Source organism: Siphateles boraxobius, unplaced genomic scaffold (assembly GCF_051911475.1).
Source record: "Siphateles boraxobius isolate OS27281-9 unplaced genomic scaffold, OSU_SipBor_1 29, whole genome shotgun sequence".
NCBI classification, from domain to species: Eukaryota; Metazoa; Chordata; class Actinopteri; order Cypriniformes; family Leuciscidae; genus Siphateles; species Siphateles boraxobius.
In genome coordinates this window covers 707,961-731,594 of record NW_027508908.1, presented here as the reverse complement: position 1 = coordinate 731,594, position 23,634 = coordinate 707,961, and the positions used below count along the sequence as shown (strand labels likewise).

The 23,634-nt window shown below is 38.2% G+C and overlaps 1 protein-coding gene across 4 annotated transcripts in view; it reads left to right on the top strand.

Moving 5' to 3' along the window:
• The window catches only part of tsc2 (TSC complex subunit 2), a 59,713-nt gene that overhangs the window by 19,758 nt on the left and 16,321 nt on the right, over positions 1-23,634 (top strand). Inside the window, exons 19-32 of one of the 4 annotated variants that reach the window (XM_077245805.1) lie at positions 159-312; positions 556-678; positions 776-910; positions 2,330-2,519; positions 2,608-2,701; positions 3,152-3,254; positions 3,336-3,430; positions 6,340-6,468; positions 13,095-13,256; positions 15,826-15,981; positions 16,700-16,812; positions 18,521-18,775; positions 21,144-21,329; positions 23,033-23,101. In XM_077245805.1, coding sequence (XP_077101920.1) covers positions 159-312; positions 556-678; positions 776-910; positions 2,330-2,519; positions 2,608-2,701; positions 3,152-3,254; positions 3,336-3,430; positions 6,340-6,468; positions 13,095-13,256; positions 15,826-15,981; positions 16,700-16,812; positions 18,521-18,775; positions 21,144-21,329; positions 23,033-23,101 — 1,964 coding nt within the window. The remainder of the gene's footprint in view (positions 1-158; positions 313-555; positions 679-775; positions 911-2,329; positions 2,520-2,607; positions 2,702-3,151; positions 3,255-3,335; positions 3,431-6,339; positions 6,469-13,094; positions 13,257-15,825; positions 15,982-16,699; positions 16,813-18,520; positions 18,776-21,143; positions 21,330-23,032; positions 23,102-23,634) is intronic. The other 3 variants (XM_077245808.1, XM_077245807.1, XM_077245809.1) reach the window with 3 other exon arrangements.

The following is a 23,634-nucleotide window of genomic DNA, read 5'->3' as shown; positions in this document are numbered from 1 at the left end:
TATTTAAATGTATTAAAATAAATTAAGTATAAATTATTAAGGAGCATATTCTAATATTATTCATTTTAAATAAAATATTAACTTGTTTAAATGTATTTATAATTTATGTTTAATTTGATTTGGTTGATCCAATCTCTCCTCAAATGTCTGGTTTTCAGTGAGTCGGAGAAGAGGGTCCCTGATAAGAAGCCGGCTGGAACGGTGTCTCCGCCGGCAGGGAGCCCCACGCCAGCCGCTCCGCCCTCATCCATTCGCACCGCATATCTGCCCTACAACCTGGCCTTCAACGTGCTGCTCCAGTGCCTGAAGATGGTACACAAACACACACACACACAGCTGAGATATTCCTGCACAAAATACACTTTTAATACTATTGCAACATATATTTTTCGGGGTAAAAATTGCACGGATAAGTCACATTATATTACTATATTAAACGCACTAAATAAAACATATGTATATGAATGTATATTCACATTTTGCACGTGTATATACCATCATAAACAGCTAGTAGCAGCACTTTGTTAGTGGCGATCATGTTTGTTTGGCGTGTAGGAGACTGACTGGAAGGTTCTGAAGCTGGTTCTGGATAAAATGTCGCGCACAATCCAGTATAAAGTGTTGATATTGTCGTCTCCGTGCAGCATCGATCATCTCTGCTCCACCCTTTGTTCGATGGTACTGTACACGTGCTTACAAAACATAAACACTTACAGTAATTAAATGTGATGAACCGTATGGGAACTAGTTGATTTGAGAGAGTGTTTGTTTGCAGGTCACGGACCGGCTAATATCGGAGCGTTTAAAGAAGACTCCCGATGGATTCTCCCTCACGGATGTTCAGCTGGCTGTGGTTCCTGTCCTCACTGCCCTCACCTCCTACCACAGCTACCTAGAACAGTCCCGACAGGTCTCGCACACACACACACACACACCATACAGTATATTATTACAGAAGTTTATAGTTCGGATATAAACACTGATCTCTACGTAACAATCAAAATAGAGCAAATCACCTTAGTAAAGTTACTTGGTGCTTCTTGGCTTGCAACGCCAAGGTCATGGGTTCGATTCCCAGGGAAAGCAAGAACTGATAAGAATGTAAATGTGTACTTTGAAATGCAATGTAAGTTGCTTTGAATAAAAGCGTCTGCCAAATGCATAAAGGTAAATGTAAATACCAATTCTATCAATTACATCGTTACACCAGTAGGTGGCGACAAGTGACTGTTAAAAAGTGTATTTGTCATTGAATCATTAATTCAAGAGATTCATTCAAAAACGCTGATTCATCCAATAATGAAACAAATGAATTCCTTCATTCATTCAACCCTGAATAATAAAAAAAAAAAATCTGATTAATGAATCATTTGAAATAGATTGAAGCAATTAATATTTTGTCAGAACCTACTGTAATTTACATGTTATTTTGTTTAGTTGTCTGAGAATCGTGCAGCTCTACCAAACAGCCTATTGATTTTATAAAAAGCTAATAATCAGTGTTTTAAACCAGTTATTGTCATTAACAAAAATGAAAACTATTGAAAACATTTGTTAATTGAAATTAAATAAATTTGAATAAGGATATGAAATAAAAATATAAATATTTCAGGTAATCGCCAAGGCAACATTTCTAAATTTTGTTTAGTTGAAGTACTAAAATTTCTAAAAGTGAAAATAACTAAACAAAAACTGAAACTAATAAATTATATCAAACACAGCAAATTCGATAAAACTTAAAATAAAAATAAAATAAAAATAATAAAATAAATAAAATAAATCTTATATATAATAATATTATTAGCTTATTATAAAAATTATGATATTTTTTATATTAAACTGAGAATAGAAAATATAAAAAATAAAAACATATGGAGGTCCAAACCTGCAGAAAAAATAGACAAATAAATGTATTAATAGGAAAAAAAATAGTTTTATAAATGGCGTGATAAAACAAATAAAATTCTATTTATTAATACTATATTTGTGATACTAAAATAACACTGCTACAAAACTAAACCAAAAATAAAACATTATTTGCTGTATTAATGATACATTTTTAATATTGAGGGTGTCTCCAGAAGAAGGTTTTATCAGATCTAGGAATTTCAAATTAAATCCAAATGTAATAACTTTTTGTATTAGTATATTTAAGTTAAATATGAATTTATTCACATTTATAAAGACATATAAATGAAGTAAAAGTGTATTATTCAGTTCTGAGTTGACAGTAGGCAATCATAAGAGCGAATGACTCAGTCACATGACTGTTTTTAATGCACATGTAGGAATTGATTTGTTAAAGGTGTTTCCCGTGTCTCTGTCTCAGAGGGAGCTGGTTCAGTGCTTGGAGAAAGGCCTGATTTACCGCTGTGCTAAGCAGTGTGTGGTGGCTCTGACCATGTGCACCGTGGAGATGCCTGACATAATGATCAAACTCCTGCCCGCCCTCATCGTCAAGCTCACACACATCTCTGCCACCGTGGCCATGGCGTCACCCATGCTGGAGTTCCTGTCCAGTGAGTGCAAGCCTTTCTGTCTTAATCCCTCCCATTCTCACCCTCTGACCAATCAGAATATATTATAGTTTGTCTTTTTCGTCTGCAGCATTGGTGCGGCTCCCACGTCTGTATGCTAACTTCGTAGCTGAGCAGTACGTTAGCGTGTTTGCCATATCCCTGCCGTACACCAACCCTTCGAAGTGAGTGTCATCATACACAGATTTGACCAGATCCATGAGGTTCATTTATAACGTTACAAAAGCTTTCTATGTCCAATAAATGCTGTTCTTTTGAACTTTCTGTTCATCAAAGAATCCTGAATAAAAGTCTATGAAACTGTTTTCAACATTGATAATAATCATAAATGTTTCTTGAGCATCAAACCATCATATTAGAGTGATTTCTGAAGGATTATGTGATGCTGAAGACTGAATTCAGCTTTGATCACAGAAATAAATTACATTTTAACATACATTCACATAGAAAACATCTATTTTAAAATATAATAATATTTCACAATATTACTGATTTTACTGTATTTTTAATCAAATCAATTCTGCCTCAGTGAGCGTTAGTGTATTTTAAAGGCAGAATGATCTTAAACGACATATATTTTAGTAGTTTTCTTGTTTTTCTTCCATTCTCTGTAGGTTTAATCAGTACATAGTGTCCCTAGCCCATCATGTGATCGCCATGTGGTTCATACGCTGCAGGCTGCCGTTCAGGAAAGATTTCGTCCAGTACATCACCAAGGTGTGTGCTGGGACTTCTGTGCTCATGTGTTCACAGTTTGAACGATCTGTTTGTGTTGACTTGTTGTTTTTGTGTCATTAGGGTCTCCGTTCAAACGCTCTTCTGCCGTTCGATGACACACACGAGCAGAGCAGCTTCAGAGCGCGCAGCACCAGCCTGAATGAGAGACCCAAGAGGTACACACACACACACACTCTCACACACACACTCACGATCATGTACGGCCGCATCATGTGAGGTTTCGCCGTTGGACTCAGTCATTCAGGCGCCTCATTGGTTCATTTTTTATGGTAGAGGCGTGGTTTTTGGCTGTATGTGTCTGATTACGTCAGAACATCAGAACGCATGCATTGTCACATGCGACTCACGGGTGCTAGTTTGACTCGTAACTTTCTCTCTATCTTTTCTTATCGGTTTCATTTCTTTCTCTCTGTTTCTCTCTTTCTCTCATCATTTGCCGAAGCGGTGACTATCACATCAAAACCATTAACGCATTCATTTATGAAATAGTGTTTCTTCAACTGCGGACAATTTATGTCCCAGGGACTGATTTTTAAACAAGACTAATAGATTTTGACTTCTGACTATTTGTTACACAAAGGTCACATTAAAACTGTACTGGAGTTGTTGTTGTTTTTTTAGCAATACTTTTTAATACGTTGATCATTTTCAACTGCCTTTTATGCAATTCAATCTTAAAATAAAAAATCATAAAAATAATCTAAGCAAAAAAAAAAAAAAAAATATATATATATATATATATACACACATTTATATATATATGCTTGGTCAGTGTCTTTTCCAAAAAATTGTTATTTACGGTATTTTTTTAATTTTTCATTTACATATAAACTGAAAATTTTGATGTAAGGCTGCTTAAAATGCTGTCTATGATTTTGGTCATTTTATTCCAAAAAAATAGAAAACTTCTATTTCTAACACAGAAAGATGATGTGATGGAAATGACGCTGTGGTGGAAATATTGGACGTTGTTAGTAGATTCATTAAATTAGTAAGTTTAAACAGTTTGTGTTAATGGAGTTTAATTTCTAAAAGGACTTAAAATGGCCAAAGTTGAAGAAACACCTGAATAGAAAGTACACACAGCTCTAAATCTTGTGTTGATGTTTAATGAGCCATGAGGTTCCAATAAACTAGAGGTTAACAGCCTCGCCTAGTAACGTACGGATTTGAACTGAATCCTATTCATATGATTTTTTACATTTAAGCAGACTCTTTTCTACTTCATTCATTGTCTGTCTCCCCTTTTCTTTATTTCACTTTGTGCATTGGATTTAAAGACCAAACGTATCTCATAAACCATTTTAATTGAACAAGAAATTTCCATGGTAATGACTTAATAAACCATTGTAACCAGGATATCTGGTGCAGCAATCAATGCATTACAATTATTGTAACAACAATAGAGTTTTTTCCCAGGCTTATCACTAAAAAGTCCATGATCAACTATGTCCAGAGCCACAAAACCATCTAATCTCATTGTCATGACAAATTCCAGGTTCATTTTCAGTGTTTTTATTGTTTTCCTGTCCTGTGTCTTGTCCTGACACTGAAGCTGGACTTTTGAATTACAAGCCTGAAAGAGACAGAAAAATACACCAATTTGTTTACATGCTCAAGAATATTCAGATATGAATGAGAACTTGGTCATATTATGATTATATAGGATTCATGTAAACACAATAACCTGATTGCCATCACCATATTGACACAGTATTATAGTCTCTATACATTTCTGTAAATATAATAATACTTATTCTTGAATTAATCAGACTTTTGGTTCATGTAAGCATCTTATTCAGAATATCAATCATATCTGAACATTAGTTTATATATGTACATGTTCACACAAAGGTAAATCTGGGTGAAAAATTTGAAACTATTGATGAGACATTTTTGAGTGAGGAGGAGATTTGTTTTTATTCCTTGCATTTTTCAAACATCATAACCTACATTTTGTTAACATGAATAAGCATCATTCAATAATTGATAAAAGTACTGCACAAAATTACTTAAATGCAGTGTAATAAACGACAAGAGTTCGAAATTTACTGCTTACATTGCATTTCGATAAAAAGCTAACAATTACATTTTAAAAAGGCAAATTAAATAAATAACTTTCAAATAAATCATATAAAAATAAAATGCTTACTAAAAGGATTCAATAATTTGTTTGTTTACCTGTATCAGAGAACTCTGAAAATGAACTCTGAAAATGAACTCTGAAAATGAACTCTGAAAATTATTGAAAGTAAATACATTCGAGGTCAAACCCTGGAGAAAAGGTTTATGAATCCCTGCTGTAAACTTCATTTCTGAATTAATGCTTCACCGGAAAATCAACCTTAATCTGAAAATGATGTGCATGTAAATGTATTTCAAAAATGTATTTTCAAATGCCAGGCATCACATTCTCCATTCCAGCTTCTAGTTTAACTTCATCCCATCATTCATCTGTGTGTTTATTTGCTGTATTAATTCACACACATACACATGATCATATCACTGTTTTCCTATTGCTATTAATTTCCAGTATAATGATCATTGCAGTGTCTTGAGTGCTTTTTTTCTTCCCCTGTACTAGTATGTTTGTGCTCTCTGATGAGTTTATCCATTGTTTTCTCCAACTCTTTCATTCCTTCAGTAGAATGCTGACAGTATATTGCTTACTTTATGCCTTGTCATGTGTCTGTTGATCTTTTATATGCTGTTTCTCCTTCCAGTTTTCAGTTTCATCCTCTGTTATTGTTTCGTTTTTTAACGTTTTTTCGTTATTGTTTCGTCCCTGTTTTCCGGTTCTCAGTGTGCACTGCTGACCAAGTTACTTTGTTTTCCTTTCACTTCCTTATTTGACCCCTCCCCCCTCCTCTGATTGGGTGTGGTTTGGGGGGGTGCCGACACCTGGGATCCGTCACCTGTGATTGGTCGCTGGCCCCTTTCGTGACACTCCACAACCAATCGCACTCCCCCATCCACCCATGCCGACGTGGTTAAAATATACCCCAAATTCCCCCCAACTCTCCCCACCCTGACTCACACCTGACCTCGTTTGCCCTCGGGGCAGTTTGCGGACGACCAAAGTGGCGAAGCAAGGCCCCAGCGCAAACTCTCCCGTTAAAGACCTGAAAGATCTGTCTGCCATGGACGCCTTCCGCTCCCGAAGCATCAGTGTGTCCGAGCATGCGGTGCGCAGGTAGAGCATTTTTGGTAACATCAGCAACCGATTTATATCCCTACTTTTCCTTTTCTGTATGCAGGGACAGTGGGCGGGGCTTGGGCATTGGGGGCGGGCGATGCGGGGTGGGTATGGACATCTGGTTTGGGCTAATTCTGATTGGGCAGGAAAAAGGGTGCATGCTGGAGGAGGGTTTTGTCTTTTTCTTTCGTGTCATTGATGGTAACGTTGACTGCATGCGCTGAGCCTGGCCACTGACTTGCGTGCACCTTGATTTGAACCTAACCCCGTTTTGTATTTGCTTTTACCGTGCTTTATTGTGCTGTTTGTGATGGTGTTCATTCGAAATGTTGCTGTTTTTTTTAATCATGAACAAATGGTGGTATTTCGGAGGCCCTAAAGGGATATGATGATGAGAAGAAAAAAATGAGATGGGAGGAAAAGTGATATTTCAGTGCTTTTGCAATATTTCGCTAAACTTTTTCGTTCGCCGCGGCCCAAAAAGCTTTGCGTTTAATCTCAAAACTTTTGTTTTCCATCAAGAAAAGTTGCATTCGTTCACAAAATGTTTTGTTCTCTTACAAATTTTCGTTCCCCTGGGAAACTTTGCATTCAATCGCAAAACTTTTACTTTTTCACGAAAAACTTTTACGTTCTGTCGCAAAACTTTGCGCTTGCTTGCAGGACCTTTACGTTCTCTCGCAAACTTTTGCGTTCCCTTGAGAAACTTTGGTTTTTGCTTGCAAAACGTTTGTGTTCCACCAAGAAAAGTTGCTGTAGCAAAGTTCAGGGAAGAAGGAGACGGGAACCGGCGAACAATCAAAATACTTTATTTAAAATAAAACAAACAAACCAAAAATACCGCCGGCAGCCCCTCGTGGACGACTGCTGGTTACCGAAAATAAAACACAAATACAAGAACCAAACGCAACTAAAACACAGGCCTGTTCCTCTCTCGATCATCAACGTGGCCGCTCCACCTTTATGCTTCCGCTCCTCCGTGAGAGATGCGAGACCGGTGTGCCTCACAGGTGCTGCTCATTAACAATCGCACCACCGGCCTCGCTCCGTTCTCTCACGTCCCTCGGCCTCGTCCTGTTCGCCACAGTTGCATTCACTCACAAATCAATTGGTATGAAAATAATACGAGGTGGGAGGAAAATTTATATTTCAGCGTTTTTATGTTCTCTTGCAAAACTTTGTATTCACTCACAAAATACTTAAGTTCCCTCACAAAAAAGTTTTACCTTCTCTCGCAAAACTTTGCATTTCTTTGCAGAAATTTTGCATTCAATCGTAAAACTTTTACGTTCTAGCGCAAAACTTTTGTGTTCGCCCGAGATGCTTCGCGTTTACTCGCAAAACTTTTACATTCTCTTGCAAGTCTTGTGTTTCCCTGAGAAACTTTGCGTTCGATCGCAGAACTTTTACTTTCTCGCTCAAAACTTTTTCGTTCGCCCGAGAAGCTTCACGTTTACTCACAAAAACTTTTACGCTCTCTTGCAAAACTTATGCGTTAGCGTTAATTTGCAAAACGTTTATACATAATACAAATAATACGAGGTGAGAGAAAAAACTCTTTTGCTAGTGAACGCAGTTTTTCGGGGGACACAGTATTTCTGTGAGACGATGCAAAAGTTTTGCGAGCGAGCGCACAAGCATTGAAATATAGCATTTCTTCCCAACTGTTTTTTTCCCCCTTCTCCATGTCCCTTCAAGGGCTCCGTACTGTACACAGGAAGCATGTGATTTTGAAAAAACGAAAGTAGGTGGACAGTCACTGAATCTAGCGTCAAGCTTTTCTGTCTTTGCTGTTTGTTGAACAAAATGAACAGCCGATATTCAGCTCCCAAACACTAGGGGGCGCACTCAACTTTCTCAGCCTGCCGCCTGTTTTTACCTTCACTTATTCACATCATATTTACACTCTCTTTACACATGATCCAGGTAAGTATCCATCCATGCTTCATCAAAGTGCATTTTGATCCATGAACATAGTGCAAAAACGCTGCAAACACACTGAAAATGCTACACTGACGCCCTCTGCAAATGCTGTTCCTCCATGTTTTGTTTTTCACCCAGTAAAAAAAAAAAATTCACCTCATGTCATTTCAAACCCATATGGAAACACATTTGCGGTTTTTCCACTCAACACACTGGACATCATCAGCCTCATTTTCATCTTCATATATTTAAATATGAAGTCTGATCTCCATGTGCTCCTGCTACTCAATAATAATTCATTAACACATAACCAGCAGAGGGCAGCGTAGCATCAGATAGATTTACACCAACAGGCAGCGGGAGAGAGGCTTGCAGTAATTCAACCCCCGAACGTCTGTGTTTTATTACCCAGTGCATCTAATTACCATCAAATCTATTAATTAGTTCAGTGTCTACAAGTTAAAGAATGGTAGAGAACAGAAAGTCCTTTATTAGCAAGCACAGGAATTAGCAAGCACAATGACCCTGTCATTGCTTTAGTAAGTATTTCTGTGCCAAGGGGTTTTGTTTGGATCATTCCAAGGTTGTTCTTTATGATTTAATGACATTTTTGGCAAGCTAATTATGCTGGAATGGATCTAAATCACAAGCCCGAGTTGAAAGTCAACATGAAGAAAATGTACGGCTTAAGTTTTACATTTCTTTTATGTCTCATAAATCAACTGGGAAATGAAACTTTTTCTGTTTTCCCCTCTAAATAAATCAAATATTAATTGCTCTTTAGATATCCAGTGAAGAAATGAATATGCTCTGAATGCATTTGTATTCAGCGCCGTCATCGCTTAGTGCATCAATAGAGTAAAATTATTATTATCATCTACTCCACACACATCAAAAATCATCCGACTGCCGCTAATAGAGATGATGGAGGGGCTTGATGAACAGTGAAATGTTTTCAGTGTGTGACAGCAGTGATGAGATGTTTATGTTAGAATTTGTGCCTTTTGGAAAAGATCAACTTGCTTAGAAAATATCATGATATCAAAGGAAGGGTTTGATATTATGATCAGCTGTACTGGCCGCCCATGTTTCAGAGACTTGATGGAGATTTTATGAAGTTAAGATAAATTTAACAGGCTCTTATCTTGGTTTTATTTTAGTTTTCTTAATCTGGAAAATTCATGCATTTACTGTGCAAACAGATATGCTAATAATTTGGACATTAAAGGATTGTAGTTCAACTCTGAGATGAGGCGTCCACTTCAGCTGGACACAAACTGGGACTCTCTCTCTCTCTCTCTCTCTCTCTCTCTCTCTCTCTCTCTCTCTCTCTCTCTCTCTCTCTCTCTCTCTCTCTCTCTCTCTCTCTCTCTCTCTCTCTCTCTCTCTCTCTCTCTCTCTCTCTCTCTCTCTCTCTCTCTCTCTCTCTCTCTCTCTCTCTCTCTCTCTCTCTCTCTCTCTCTCTCTCTCTCTCTCTCTCTCTCTCTCTCTCTCTCTCTCTCTCACTCTCTCTCTCTCTCTGTCTCTCTGTGTGTGCTGGATGAGCCTGTTCATGGGCGCTCCAGTGATTTGCTATGGTGCGCTGGTTAAGGCTCAGGACGGGTACACTAGAAGGTTGTTGGATCGATTCCGGTGAGGAAAAAGTCAATTGTGCCCTTGAGCAAAAGTTACTGAAGGAATGTTCTAGATTCAGCTTAATCTTTTATCGACAGCGTTTGTCAATTACCGCGGAAAATAGCATTGACCCTTCCGTCAGGTTGTGTTTGTTTACATTAACACAGTTATAGCGGATGTAAACAGGGGTTATTCACTATTAGGGCTTAAATGCTTGAATTTTTTATTTTTCTGTACAAAATATGTTGCTATTTAAGCTGTAAACTGTGTAAAGTATCACACAAAAGTTATTGTTTAGCGGTTTTACGTGGTCATGACAAGGAAAGTAAGTGATTCCTGCACACTGATCTCATGTTAAAATATCTGATGTGAATGTTAAGTCTTTATTACCTTAAATGTATTACTTTTCCCTGTTTACTTCTATTGTACGTGCATTACAGTAACCGTGAAAAGCTGATTTAAAGCCTCCGTCCTTCATGAAATTAGTTCAATTGCCTAAAACTGTGCCTTTCATTTGCTGGAAATTACCTTTAAAATGTGCTGTTTAGTTTGATATAAAGTGAATGAAAATATTTTAGACTTAAAATAATTAAACTTCTAAAATAATAATATAAATTATTTATATATTTATATAATATTGATATTTTAATAAGCAATTTTTAAAATAAATATTTAATATTTTGTTCTTTTAGATGTTTTTTGTTGTTGTTGCTAATGCTGTCTTTATTTAATAGGATGGTGGAGAGGTGACATTTCTTTCCACACCAGAGATAATCTACGTCACAGCCTTATCAGTGTGAAATATTGACATTTAAGGGTTGCTGAAGGTGAAGTTCACAGTGTCGTTCTGTGGTGTGTCTGTATCATTCTCCACTTACAATATAGTTTTTATTTTGATAGATATTCTGTTGGTTTACAAAAGGGTGACATCAGATGACGCAGGTCACTCTGAAACTCCTTTTTGTCGAGCGTGTTTGTCGTCTGACTCCAATCCGTCCTTTCTCGCCTCATTCCCGGTAGAGATAAAATGAAAATGGCCTTTTGTTCCACTTTCGACTTTTTCATGCCTCATGATAGCCACGCAGCTCCAGAGATGTGTAATTGTCATCATGATTCAGGGTTGTTGTAGGTGGTTGTGAAGGTGTTGCTATAGGAGGCTGTTCTGGATGGTTTTTCGTGTGTAATTTTGTACAGTTATTAAGGAAATCTCTAGATGATTCTTCCCATTGCGTCTCATCACACATTAGAGTGGATCTAATACGTAAGGAAAATGTCTTCACTTGTATTATCCTCCAGAAAGAGCATCTGATCACTTAGGGAAGTACCGGCACACGTTTCCTTAACCAGATATCTGGAGCTTAGGGTCTGTTGGTGATAAATGGCTGCTGTTTACTCCTCGCCAGTATTGTTTCTCACACACACACACACACACACACACACACACACACGTCAAGTTCGTGATTTCTGGATGAGTTGTTCACCTGTGCCTGATGTAAAAGTCAAAAGCGCTTTAGCTCAAAGGTGTGTTGTGTATGTGTGTCAACTTAGTGTACGGAGATGATTTGGACTCTGTTGATTTCCCCTGGGATGCGGTTGCCGTGGTTACAGAAAGGCAGGATGCTGATGGCGGTCTTAGATTAATGTGATCATCTAGATAATCGCACAACTGTGTGTCTCTCTCTCTCTCTCTCTCTCTCTCTCTCTCTCTCTCTCTCTCTCTCTCTCTCTCTATCTCTCGCTCAAAGTTTGTCCCTTTTACAGACCCAGTTTTGTGTCACTTCAAAGAGAAATAGAAAGGACTTCAACTAAACAAAATGAATAAAGGAATCATTCACCCAAAAATGAAAATTCTTTCAAAAATTCATGCATATTCAAAAAAACACAACAACGCTGTAAAGCGCGAATGAGATTTACAGTGAATAATTACTTAAATTTGGGTCTGTTCCTTGCAAAAAAATCCATATATATCTTCTAAAGACTTTGAATATAGTGCACGAGTCATATGGGCCACTTTTAGGAAACTTTAAACGTTTTATGACTGTTTTGGAGCTCATTTTTTGTTCTAGTCAAGAAATAAAGGCGTGATTTTAGAATGACATGAGAGTGAAAGTGTTATTTTAGTATTATTTATATACTATTTTAGTATTAATATTTTGAATGAGCTTTTGTTTTTATATTTTCAGGTTTCATTTTAAGTTTAAATAAAGTGTAATTTTTGTAGTTAAGTAATTAGTTTATAGTTAGGTTTTTTATATTTCTATTAGTGCTGTCAAATCGATTAATTGGTTTGTATATTTTAAGTACACACACACACACACACACACACACACACACACACACACACACACACACACACACACACACACACACACACACACACACACACACACACACACACACACACACACAAACTTTTATGTTAGATGTGATTAATCAATTTGACTGCACAAATGTCTATATAAATCTATTTTTGTATCAGTTTTATTTTTTAATAGAATGTTTAGCTCTTTAACTTGAAAATCTTTTTATTTCAGTTAGTTGCCAAGGCATCATTTCTAATTTAAATTGAAAATTTTCACCTACATGTGTGTATATATAGTTTCAATTAACGATTGAAATAAAAGGACTCTTATTATTCTCAGGTTTAGATGACACTGCTGAGCGAGTAATTTTTTGGGTGAACTATTCCTTTATGCAAAGATGAACAAACATAATGTCTCTAATTTGATTCATGAGTCTGTGTTTTAACTGCATGTGTGTGTGTTTTCAGTGGGTCACTCCAGCTTCAATCATCATCTGAATCTGATTCATGACCCTCAGAGTCTGACTCTCTCGCTTCACACGGTGTCCTAAACAGCTGTGAAACCATTTGCAATCACGACAAGCAAAAAAGACTGTGTAGCTCCGCCCCCAGTGATGTCATAATCGGAATCAAATGAATCAGAACTGGAATCAGTTAGTTGTTGAAAATTCCGCTGGCATCATGTCTGGTTAGGACACTGTGTTAGAGAATGAGCAATGACTTCACTAGCACCAGTTTGTGCTGGTTGTGAATCTGACCTCTGACCCCTGTGACCCCTGACCAGGATGCAGACGTCCACCACCACCTGCAGCCTGGGCTCGGCCGACGAGAACGCAGTGATGCAGGCAGACGACGCGCTGAAGACGGTCCATCTGGAGCTGACCGAGACCTGCCTGGACATGATGGCCCGATACGTCTTCTCCAACTTCTCTGCGCTGCCCAAGAGGTGCCCAGCTAGACTTTACAATCATCTTACATTTACAGCACTAATTTAATCACATTAGTATTAGTATTAGAATATATCAGCTGAATTCATCACAATTAAATGCTTCAATATTAGTTGAATATCAATGTTTGATGAGAAACGCCATTAAGTGCAGATAATTAAATTTGTTACATTATCATTAGGGGTGTCACGATTCTCCAAATCCTCGATTCGATTACATTTTCGATTCTAAGGTCACGGTTCGATTCGATTCTCGATTTTTACTTTTTTTAAGCACAGGTTGCTGTTGCTCCTAAAAAGCTGACATCAGTTCATCGCGATCTCACACATCTCTGTTATTATCAATGAAGCTGACTGCACAATGAATCTTTCATAATATATACACTTTGTTTGTTATAATAAGAGGATTTGTTAGCTTACAGAATTCAGCTCTGAACAAAAAGTCAGTTTTGAGCGGTGAGGGGAGTCTAACTTTAATGCTTCTGATTGGCCATTGCGTTCAAGAAATCAACACATACTGTATGTCTGTGATTGGCTAAATCGCTCAACGCTGCAAACATGTTATAAATAGAAACTCTGGCCTGTAAATCGTTTCTATTTTGTTTTAGTTGTTATTGTTGCTTTTCTGCAACAGATTAATAAAAATGTATTAGTTTTTATATGTTTTATTCATAGATATTTCTAGTTTGTGGTAGTCCCGCGAATCGTTTTATTCTCCCGCACACACAGAGTGAGTGCATTACCGCCCGCGCTCGCACTCGGCCATCAAATCTAGTCCCGCGCCGCACTCTATTGCGTTGGGAGTGCACGTCTATAGATCAAGGAACCGGCCCGAGGATAGTGATGGGAAATATCGGCTCGGGTAGGGCCAAGTTCGGGCTCGGGCAGAGAATTTAAGTTAGAGGACTCACAGCCTTTCAACACGTGTGTTTTTTTCCCGCGCCGTGATGAGTCGTTCATGAACGATCCGTTCGTTCATTGCCTCTGTCACGCGACAAATGAACAAAAGACTCGGAAGGTCACGTAATTATTAATGTTCCCTGTAAATTATTTTTGACTGCATTATAGGCTAATGATTTCTTAATTCAGAATATGATCAAGATTGCGTAGGTGGATGTGTTCGGGGAATTTGCCTGTTAAAAGTATAACATTTAAAGCCCCTGAAATGACTAGAAAAAAGATTGAACAATAGAGTCAGTAAAACGATCCGAACTTTCCATCACGGGCGCGACATGGGGGCGTGGCAGTATCGACGATTCCATTTTTTATTTCGATTTTTGAGATTGTGAATTAATTTCGATCGATTTCGATTTAAAATCGAAATCGTGACACCCTTAATTATCATGTTAGATGAAAGCGTTGAATGATAAGGCATGAGTAAATGTTTTTTTTTATATTGTGTGCATTTATTATATGAAATATATTATTTAAAATATATATATATATTTTTTTTTAGTTAATTATTATTAACACATTAAATTAAGTAACTATTATCTAATTGTAAATTTTGTTTTATCAGGTTTAAAAAAAAAATAGGATAAGATATTTTTTTAAATAAATTAATAATAATAATAATTTCCCTAATTAATTTCCTATTTCCTGAAACTGAAACTGACTTACTGTTAATTTTCTAGCATTTAAAAAAAAATTATTTAAATTTAATATGGTTGAAATGTAATGCATACTAATAATAATAGTAGTATTAGTAATAATTGCTCAACTTTAAACTGACACTTTAGTAGTTGTTCATTTTTATTGTGTTTAAAATAAATGAAATAAAATAAAAGGAGAAACATTTACCTACTTTAAACTTAGATAATGAATTGTGTACATTTGTTTAAAATGTATGTTAAAAATATTAAAAGCAACTACTTCAAACTGAAACGATAACATTTTAATTTTAATTTCTAGAAGTCCGTATTCATGTTTGTATGGCAAAAAAAGTCTCACTGGCCAATAAGGTATAATCTTTTATCTCATGCATCAATGCACCAAAAGCAATTTTACCGTCTGACTTCAAACTAAAGGAATTGTTTCAAAGTGAGTTACAAATGAATGAAATTACAAAGTGTCTTCTGAATGAACGAATGCATTGAAGATGCCCACAGAGCTGCTGCTGTTTCTGCTTTTTCTTCTTCTTTTGTTTTAGGTTAGTTTAGACACTTTTAGGTAGAGCTGTAATTGCTTGACCTCCATCCTTTTATCCGCTTTCTATTTGCAAACCTTCAAATAGTATTTGTTTTTCATCTCTGCTGAACGCCGCATTGATCCACCTTTTGTTCCAAAGCAAACTTATTTCTCGGTCTACTTTAGAATAGTTTCATTTCTCAGTCAGTCTTACAATAGTTGTTTTGCGCTCTATGTGAATATTCAAATAAACCTCATATCCTCATTCGGCCGGTTGTTTTGGAAAGTGTTGCTTCTACTTTTAGCGTGAGAACAGCAAACTCTTGTCATAGATGAATGTGATTTTCTCACAATAGCATCTCCAGTGTCTTGTGGCCGCGTGTGAAGCTAAATAAAGAAGAGTTATTACTTCATAAACTCTCTCTCTCTCGCTCTCTCTCAGGTCTCCCATTGCTGAGTTCCTGTTATCCGGAGGACCCAGTATGACTTGGTTGGTTGGGAATAAGTTAGTCACGATAACAACCAGTGGCGGCTCGCGAACCCAAGCGCTTCTCGGTCTGGACATGGCTGAGAGACCCGCAGGAGGAGAAATGACCAGGTTACAAACATTTAACTCCTTCCCCACCGGCATTTTTTTTTTTTTTTAAGTTGCCAGCCGTTCTCAGCCACCGCCAGCGTTTTTGATCATTTTTACACAATTTTCATGGCCCCCAGAATGTTTTGTTGTATCTGAACATGCAATATATAAATAGAAACAACAGACCCTCTTCTTTTAAACATTCTCTTGAATGTGGGTAGGTTTTATTAAAAAAATAAAATTTTGAGTAAAAAGCTGAGAAAATCATGTTTTTGTCAAAGACTCCATCCAGATCAGATTCAGAACGATGTAGAGGTGATCAATTTCCCCGAACACCCCAAAGCTTCACAGTCCTATAGCTCGTCCTGGGTCGACATTTCATTCAGTAACATTTGGCAGTTTTGATTTATATTCTGTTTAACATAGTTGATCACGTTATTGTACATGCATATGATTACATATGAGAGCGCTCGTTTTTTGCATCATCTTTGCACGTGTTTTGATCAGGAGATTCAGTTCTCTTTCAGAAGATGTGTAATAGCACCCCCTACCGTATAAGCGGGAAATTTCCATCAATGGCGGGGAAAGAGTTAAACAGAAAAGACCTTGTTTGCCACAAGATGAAAAGCAATGGCCTCATATGACAGTGTTTACTGGTCTGAGTCTCGTAAGAGAGAGTCTAAAGATGGGAATGTGAGTGGAAAATATAAAAACATATCCATATATGAATGTTCTGCAGGTCGGACCCGTCACTTCACACGCGGCAGACGAAAGAGGCTCCTGCTATACTAGAGTCACAGTCCGGGCAGCAGATCAACACCACCACTCGCACACGAGTCCGCTCCATATCAGGTGCCAATGCTCACATCCTCTGCACCCGCATCCAATTAAATGGGCCATATCCCTTATGCTGTTTGTTTTTTAAGGTTTTCTTGCTCCAAAGAGTTGTCGTGATCATCTTCCACATTCTGACCCATGAAGTTAAATAGTTAGTTTGCTACTGTACCTTTAAGACCTCTATATATAGATTACTTCTTTCATTACTGTCTTACCTTCCATATGAAACCATTAGTAGTTCCTTGGCCAAGTGTAATGGAACCGAAACTGTTGGGTTACCCACATTCGTCAAAATATTTTCTTTTACGTTCCACAGAACAGAGAAAGCCATACAGGTTTGGAATGACATTAAGATGAGCCAATAATTACTTTTACGACCCTATTTACTTTCTTAAAGCGATAGTTAACTCAAAAAGTTTCTGTCATCATTTACTCGCCATTTATTTCCAGTGTTGTTATTTTTATTTTTTTTAAAGAGACAAAAACGCAACAAAATTACTGAAACTTTAAAGGGATAGTTCACCCAAAAAATGAAATCCTGTCATCATGTAAAGATAAAAAGGTTTGCATACAAACTTTAAGTTGGCTTGCGCTTAGCCAGAAAGTTTGAAGTAGTTTTAAAAGCTTAAAGTTTCAAGGATTTCAGTTTGTAATCATTTTAAGTTTTAGTTTAGTAGTTTTAAAAGCCAGATAGATGGATCGATAGATTGATGGATAGATAGATAGATAGACAGACAGATGGATAGATAGATAGATAGATGGATGGATGGATGGATGGATGGATAGATAGATGGACAGACAGATGGATAGATAGATGGATAGATAGATAGATAGATAGATGGATAGATGGATAGATGGATGGATGGATGGATGGATGGATGGATGGATGGATGGATGGACGGATGGATGGATGGACGGATGGATGGATGGATGGATGGATGGACGGATAGATGGATGGATGGATGGATGGACGGATAGATGGATGGATGGATGGATAGATAGATAGATGGATGGGTGGACGGATAGATAGATAGATGGATGGATGGACGGATGGATAGATAGATGGATGGATGGATAGATGGACAGACAGATGGATAGATAGATGGATAGATAGGTAGATAGATAGATGGATAGATGGATAGATGGATAGATAGATGGATGGATGGATAGATAGATGGATAGATGGATGGATGGATGGATGGATGGATGGATGGATGGACGGATGGATGGATGGACGGATGGATGGATGGATGGACGGATAGATGGATGGATGGACGGATAGATAGATGGATGGATGGATGGATGGATGGATGGATGGACGGATGGATGGATGGACGGATGGATGGATGGATGGATGGATGGATGGATGGATGGATGGATGGATGGACGGATGGATGGACGGATGGATAGATGGATGGATGGACGGATAGATAGATAGATGGATGGATGGACGGATAGATAGATAGATGGATGGATGGACGGATAGATAGATGGATGGATGGACGGATAGATAGATGGATGGATGGACGGATAGATGGATGGACGGATAGATTGATTGATTGATTGATTGATAGATAAAAGTCAGTAGTAACTGTTTGGTTTCCAGCATTCTTCAAAATATCTTATTTTGTATACTAGTAGCAGTAATGTATACCAGGATTATTAGTATACAGTAGATTGCCATTTATTATTGAAGCGCTCATTCTGTCACTCCTCTCTCCAGGTGGTCACGCTCTGCGGGCCGGTCCAGCTCAGAGTCTGAGTCCCCTGGTGGCGTCTCCCGAGGGCGAGTACAGCGGCCCGTTGCCTCCACCTGGCCCCCCGCTGGAGGTCCTGGGGTCCCAGAGGGGAATCGAGGACCACCCGCCTCCCTCTACCTCCCACAACTCGCCCCCGTTCAGAGACAAGTCCTGCCTGGCTGAGTTTGTGCCCATGCTGACGCAGGGCTGGGCAGAGATCTTCATCCGCAGACCCTCAGGTACCACAGACGCCGGAAATAACGAGTGCGTGCTTTTCCTCGTAACCTTGGCCCGGGCCGTAATTATCGCCCACTCGCTCCCAGTTATGACACATTTGTGCACAGCATTAAAATTAAATCATAATAACTGCTTTCCAAGGGCGTTTCAGAGGCGCATGAGCGCACATGCGGCCCGCAGGGGTTGCCATGCCATTTTGATAGTTTCATAATAGTTTGACTCACACCTGCCATGCCCACGGGCCTGATTCTCCTCATGCTGCTCTCCTCCGCCTGCCTCTAAATGAAGAATTTGTGCATTAATTGCGACGTGTCCTTGAACCCTTTGCTTCTTGAAGAATAACACATGGCGTGATGCTTCTTCAGTAAGATTCCTGAGGATTTCAGAGTGTTGCTGTTGTGGTTTTGTTCATTTCTCTCTTTGTCCGTCACTTTTTTTTGTCTCTTTCTTTCTCAAGTCTCGTTTATAGGGCTCTTGCTGCAGTCTGAATATCTTTTGTGTGTTTTAGCCTACCGATTTATCCTACCGATCTCGCTTACGCTCTCTGTCAGTGATTAGTTTCGTTAATTTCATGAGAAATTGTATTGTAGTAATAGATATATACTAGTGCAAATAAACTAGTTGTATTAAATCAAGTAATTAATGGTGTAAAATAAAAAAATATTGTAAAAAATCTAAATGTGTTTTTATATATGTAAATTTATATAAAATGTACAATAATTATAATTGTTTTTAAAAAAAATATGTAAGAAATATACAGTATGCGGCTAATATTTCATTTGACTTCTTTCTTCTTGATTTTTCATTCAACACATGACAAAGTGGCCTCCTCAAATTTTATTTTAGTCAAATTTTATTCTGACCTTCAAATGAAAAAAAAAATGAAAAAAAAGTGCAAATAAGTAATATTAAATCAAGTAAACAATAGTTGGATAAAAATGAGCTAAAATCAAATAAAATATGAATTAATTAATTTATAAATGTTAATTTAACTACACACACACACTCTCTCTCTCTCTCTCTCTCTCTCTCTCTCTCTCTCTCTCTCTCTCTCTCTCTCTCTCTCTCTGTATAAATTAAGATCAAAATGGCTCTGGTTCCTCGAGGCAATAAACTCGCCATAATATTTCATTAGTGTCTGTGTAATTGAGTTTTCCGTATGTGTCATGCAGAGTGGGCAGATGCTGATGCAGATGTTTGTTGTGGATAAATCGGCTTAGCTGAAGGTGTGAACAGACAGCTGGAGGTCTTAATCCTCCTCAGTTGTGTGTGTTTGTGTGTGCTGCTGGTTTCTGAACTCCTCTCAGGTTAAAGTTTGTTTCCGCTCTGTACCTGTATGTTAGGTGTGTTCAGGGTGCAAAATAAACTTCTTGTCATAGCAATGGCAGGTGAATTAAAAAAATTGCTGGCCATAAACATGCACTATTTCAAATTCAATCATGACAACTCTCAAAGTCATTTTGGTGTGTTAAAGGGATAGTTCACCCAAAAATGAAAATTCTATCAGTATTTACTCACTCTCATGTTGTTCCAACCCCGTAAGACCTTCGTTCATCTTCGGAACACGAATTAAGATATTTTAGATTAAATCTGAGAGCTGGATCACTCCTGCATAGGGTTCTTCAGGGATTGAAACTTGCCAGCCCCGAAAAGTCATTAAAGACGTCGTTAAAATAGTCCAAGTGACTACAGTGGCTCAATCTTAAGTTTATCAAGCGACGAGAATACTTTTTGTGCGCAAAAAAACCTAAAATAACGACTTTATTTCAACTATTCATTTCCTTCTCTGTGGGCCTCTAGTCAGTTAACGTAGTGCGATAGCGTAGTGTTTCTGTGTTGTACGTCACACGCATCACACACATGACCTGCGTCGGCCAATAGTGAGCCTACGTGTGAGGTCTTGGTGGTATGGACTTGCTTCTGCTATTAGATACACAGACACGCTGCTGTGAGTGTGTAAGATATGCTGCTGTTGCATCAATACACGTTTTCGTCACTGAAAGCAATAGATATGAGCTGCATTTTATTGATCATCAGCTAATTTCAAAATCAAAGGCCGCAAATTAGGAGAGAGTGACTGGGTGACTAGTACTGACTGATTCACTCATAGACACAGTCTTGGCCGCCATATAATGGCGAAATAATGTTACTTCTGTTGCTGTTCGCGGTCAGGGACTATTTTAGTGATTTTACTTGCATTGATACATATTGGCTTTAATAAAAAAAATCTCTGAGCCCTCCAGCCGTGAATTATTCACGATACAGCGCAGCCTCTCGTACCTTATTGCATTATGCAGACATTTAAAGTTACTGTCCAGTTGGCATTTGCTTGATTCTGTAAATCTGCTCTCATTTGTTGTCTCTGCTCAGGTAACACCAGCTGGCTGATGTGTCTGGAGAACCCCCCGAGCCCCTTCTCCTCTGAGCTGGGGAACCTGCCGCTGCAGGAGCTGTCCAGCGTGCTGATGGCCATGGACGGGGTGAAGGAGCCCCGGAGCGAGGCCCCGGCTGCCCCCCCGCAGGGGAGGCCCTGTCCCATCCAGCGATCCAACACCGGTGAGCCGCACGACTCCAGCGCCTGATCTCTGATGTTCATACACAGCTGTGATATCAGTATTTTAAGAAAGTATGATATGCTGTGTCAGTATAGCTTACTGCTATACTATTATAGACTATTTATGTTGCATGTGTGCTGTGCACTGAATATTTTCTGTTAGCACATTCCCAATAACATTTGAGAAAATGTGCAATATCAGGGCCGGCCCGAGGCATAATCGAACTAAGCGGCTCTATCACTAAGATGACTTAAACAAGTGACATAAATGAATGAATGAATATGAATGAATAATTCAAGACAAGAAAATTCTGATTTCATGATCAATATACCTGCCAACAACTGCTCATAATCTAGACACCTCGCGAGTGCATAGACAATTCGTGCGCAGTCACGGTATCGGATTAAGTTGGGGAAAATAGCCGCAGGGGAACTTAACCTTCTAGGTGTAAAGGTAGCAGTTTGAATAAATAATAAACATAGCAGTTTGAACTCTTCTCCACTTTATTATGCCACACATCAGATCACTAACTCCAAAAACCCGGTACCAATTACCAGTACCAAGTGCGCACGAGCCATTCGTATCTACGGCAAGCCCCGAGGGGAAAAATAGATTGTATACACACATACAACGAGCACCAGTACATCATTACCGCTATTATAGTAACAGACTTTGTTGGATTCTGTCATGTAATTTCTGTCAAAGATTTTGAGGACAGTTACAGTGTATTGAGACAGTTGAGAAATAATAATATTTTTACAATTTTCAACAATAATTGCCATTGTTGAACCCTTGCTCTTATTATGTTTCTGATTTCTCAGTTTTGTCATTATTTTATCAAATCTTTTATTTTATATGTTTTGAGACAGTTTGTTTTAAGAAGTTTCAAAGAGTTAGTAAAAGAGTAAAGTAAAAGTTAAAACTTTTTTATTTAAGTAGGGATCTATTTTTTATTAAGCATTTATTTTGTATTAATACATAACCTCACTGTATTCATTTATAATGTATCATTATTGCGTGACATTTGTGTCAATAATCGTCAAGCACAGGTGACTTCGCGTAGTGGGACGGGGCCCCCAAATCAAATTCTGCTTGGGGCCCCCAAAAGGCTCGGACCGGCTCTGTGCAATATACAACAGAAACATCATCATCCATGATTTTTAGTTTCTCTTTGGCCTGTTGTGATTATTGAGTAACCGTCTAATCTTGGTTATTCAGTTATTTGAGATAACCTCAATAATCTTGCTGTTTAAAATATATGGAGAATTCAGAAAGCCCTGTTGGTGGCGACATCAGTGGCTATTAAGTGAACTGTAGTCACATAACGCGCAAGAGATTGGCCCTGATATGCTCGCGGTGAAGTCATTGTTTGTAGAAGTAAAAAGATGTTGAAAATACATTTGTAGTGATGTACTGTTAGCGAACATCCTGACGCCGTCTACGCTACTGAGAGCGATGATGAACATGTAAATATGTGCTACGCGCTTTCCTCTCCATACAAACATAATGAGAAAGCGTTTGTCATGCAGACCTCTTTACAGATCATGCTGGTTTGCCACTCTCTCAGCCTGAGACTCTTTGACTGTTGTTTTGTTCTGTCATCTGGGTCCATGCGATGTTGATGGGTTGCCCTGTGTTGGTTTCTGTCTGTCTGTCTATCTCTGTGTGTGTGTGTGTGTGTGTGTGTGGGGTTTGTCGCTGCAGTGGGCGCTCTCATTTCTCTCTGCTCCCCCGATACACCCGGCAGGTTTCACAGGAGTATTTCCTGGGCAGGTAGATATATATATCTGGTGTGTGTATGTGGCTCTTTATTAACACTCAACAGACCAGAACAAACTGACTAATCAAAGGTGAATCAACCAATCGCCATACAACCCGAGAACAAGTGATAGGATGATTGCTGATTTTTTTTTTTATGTCCTCTTTTCCTGGAGCTCTTTTCTCTTCCCTTTGCTCTTTTTCTTTCATCCATGAGTTTTGACCTGAAAGGCATCTTTCTCTTCTAAAGCTGCCTAGTTTCTGTCATCTGGTAATGTATTCCCTTTATGTGTGTGATTTGAATTTGACTCACATAAAAGTGTTCCTGTGAGAGACGGACCATGTTGATAGAAAGAAAGGTTTTGACATGTTTCAGCCATTCTATATAGATCAACAGTAACTGACTTTTTACTTTTATCTGAACATTTTTTATTCAACATCAATATTTTAGGTTAAAATGAACATGAATGTGTAATAAAATAGTGTTTTTCAGATTTTGTCACCTGCTTTAATCAGCTTTTAGCTTTTAGTTTGCCTGTTGAGACAAT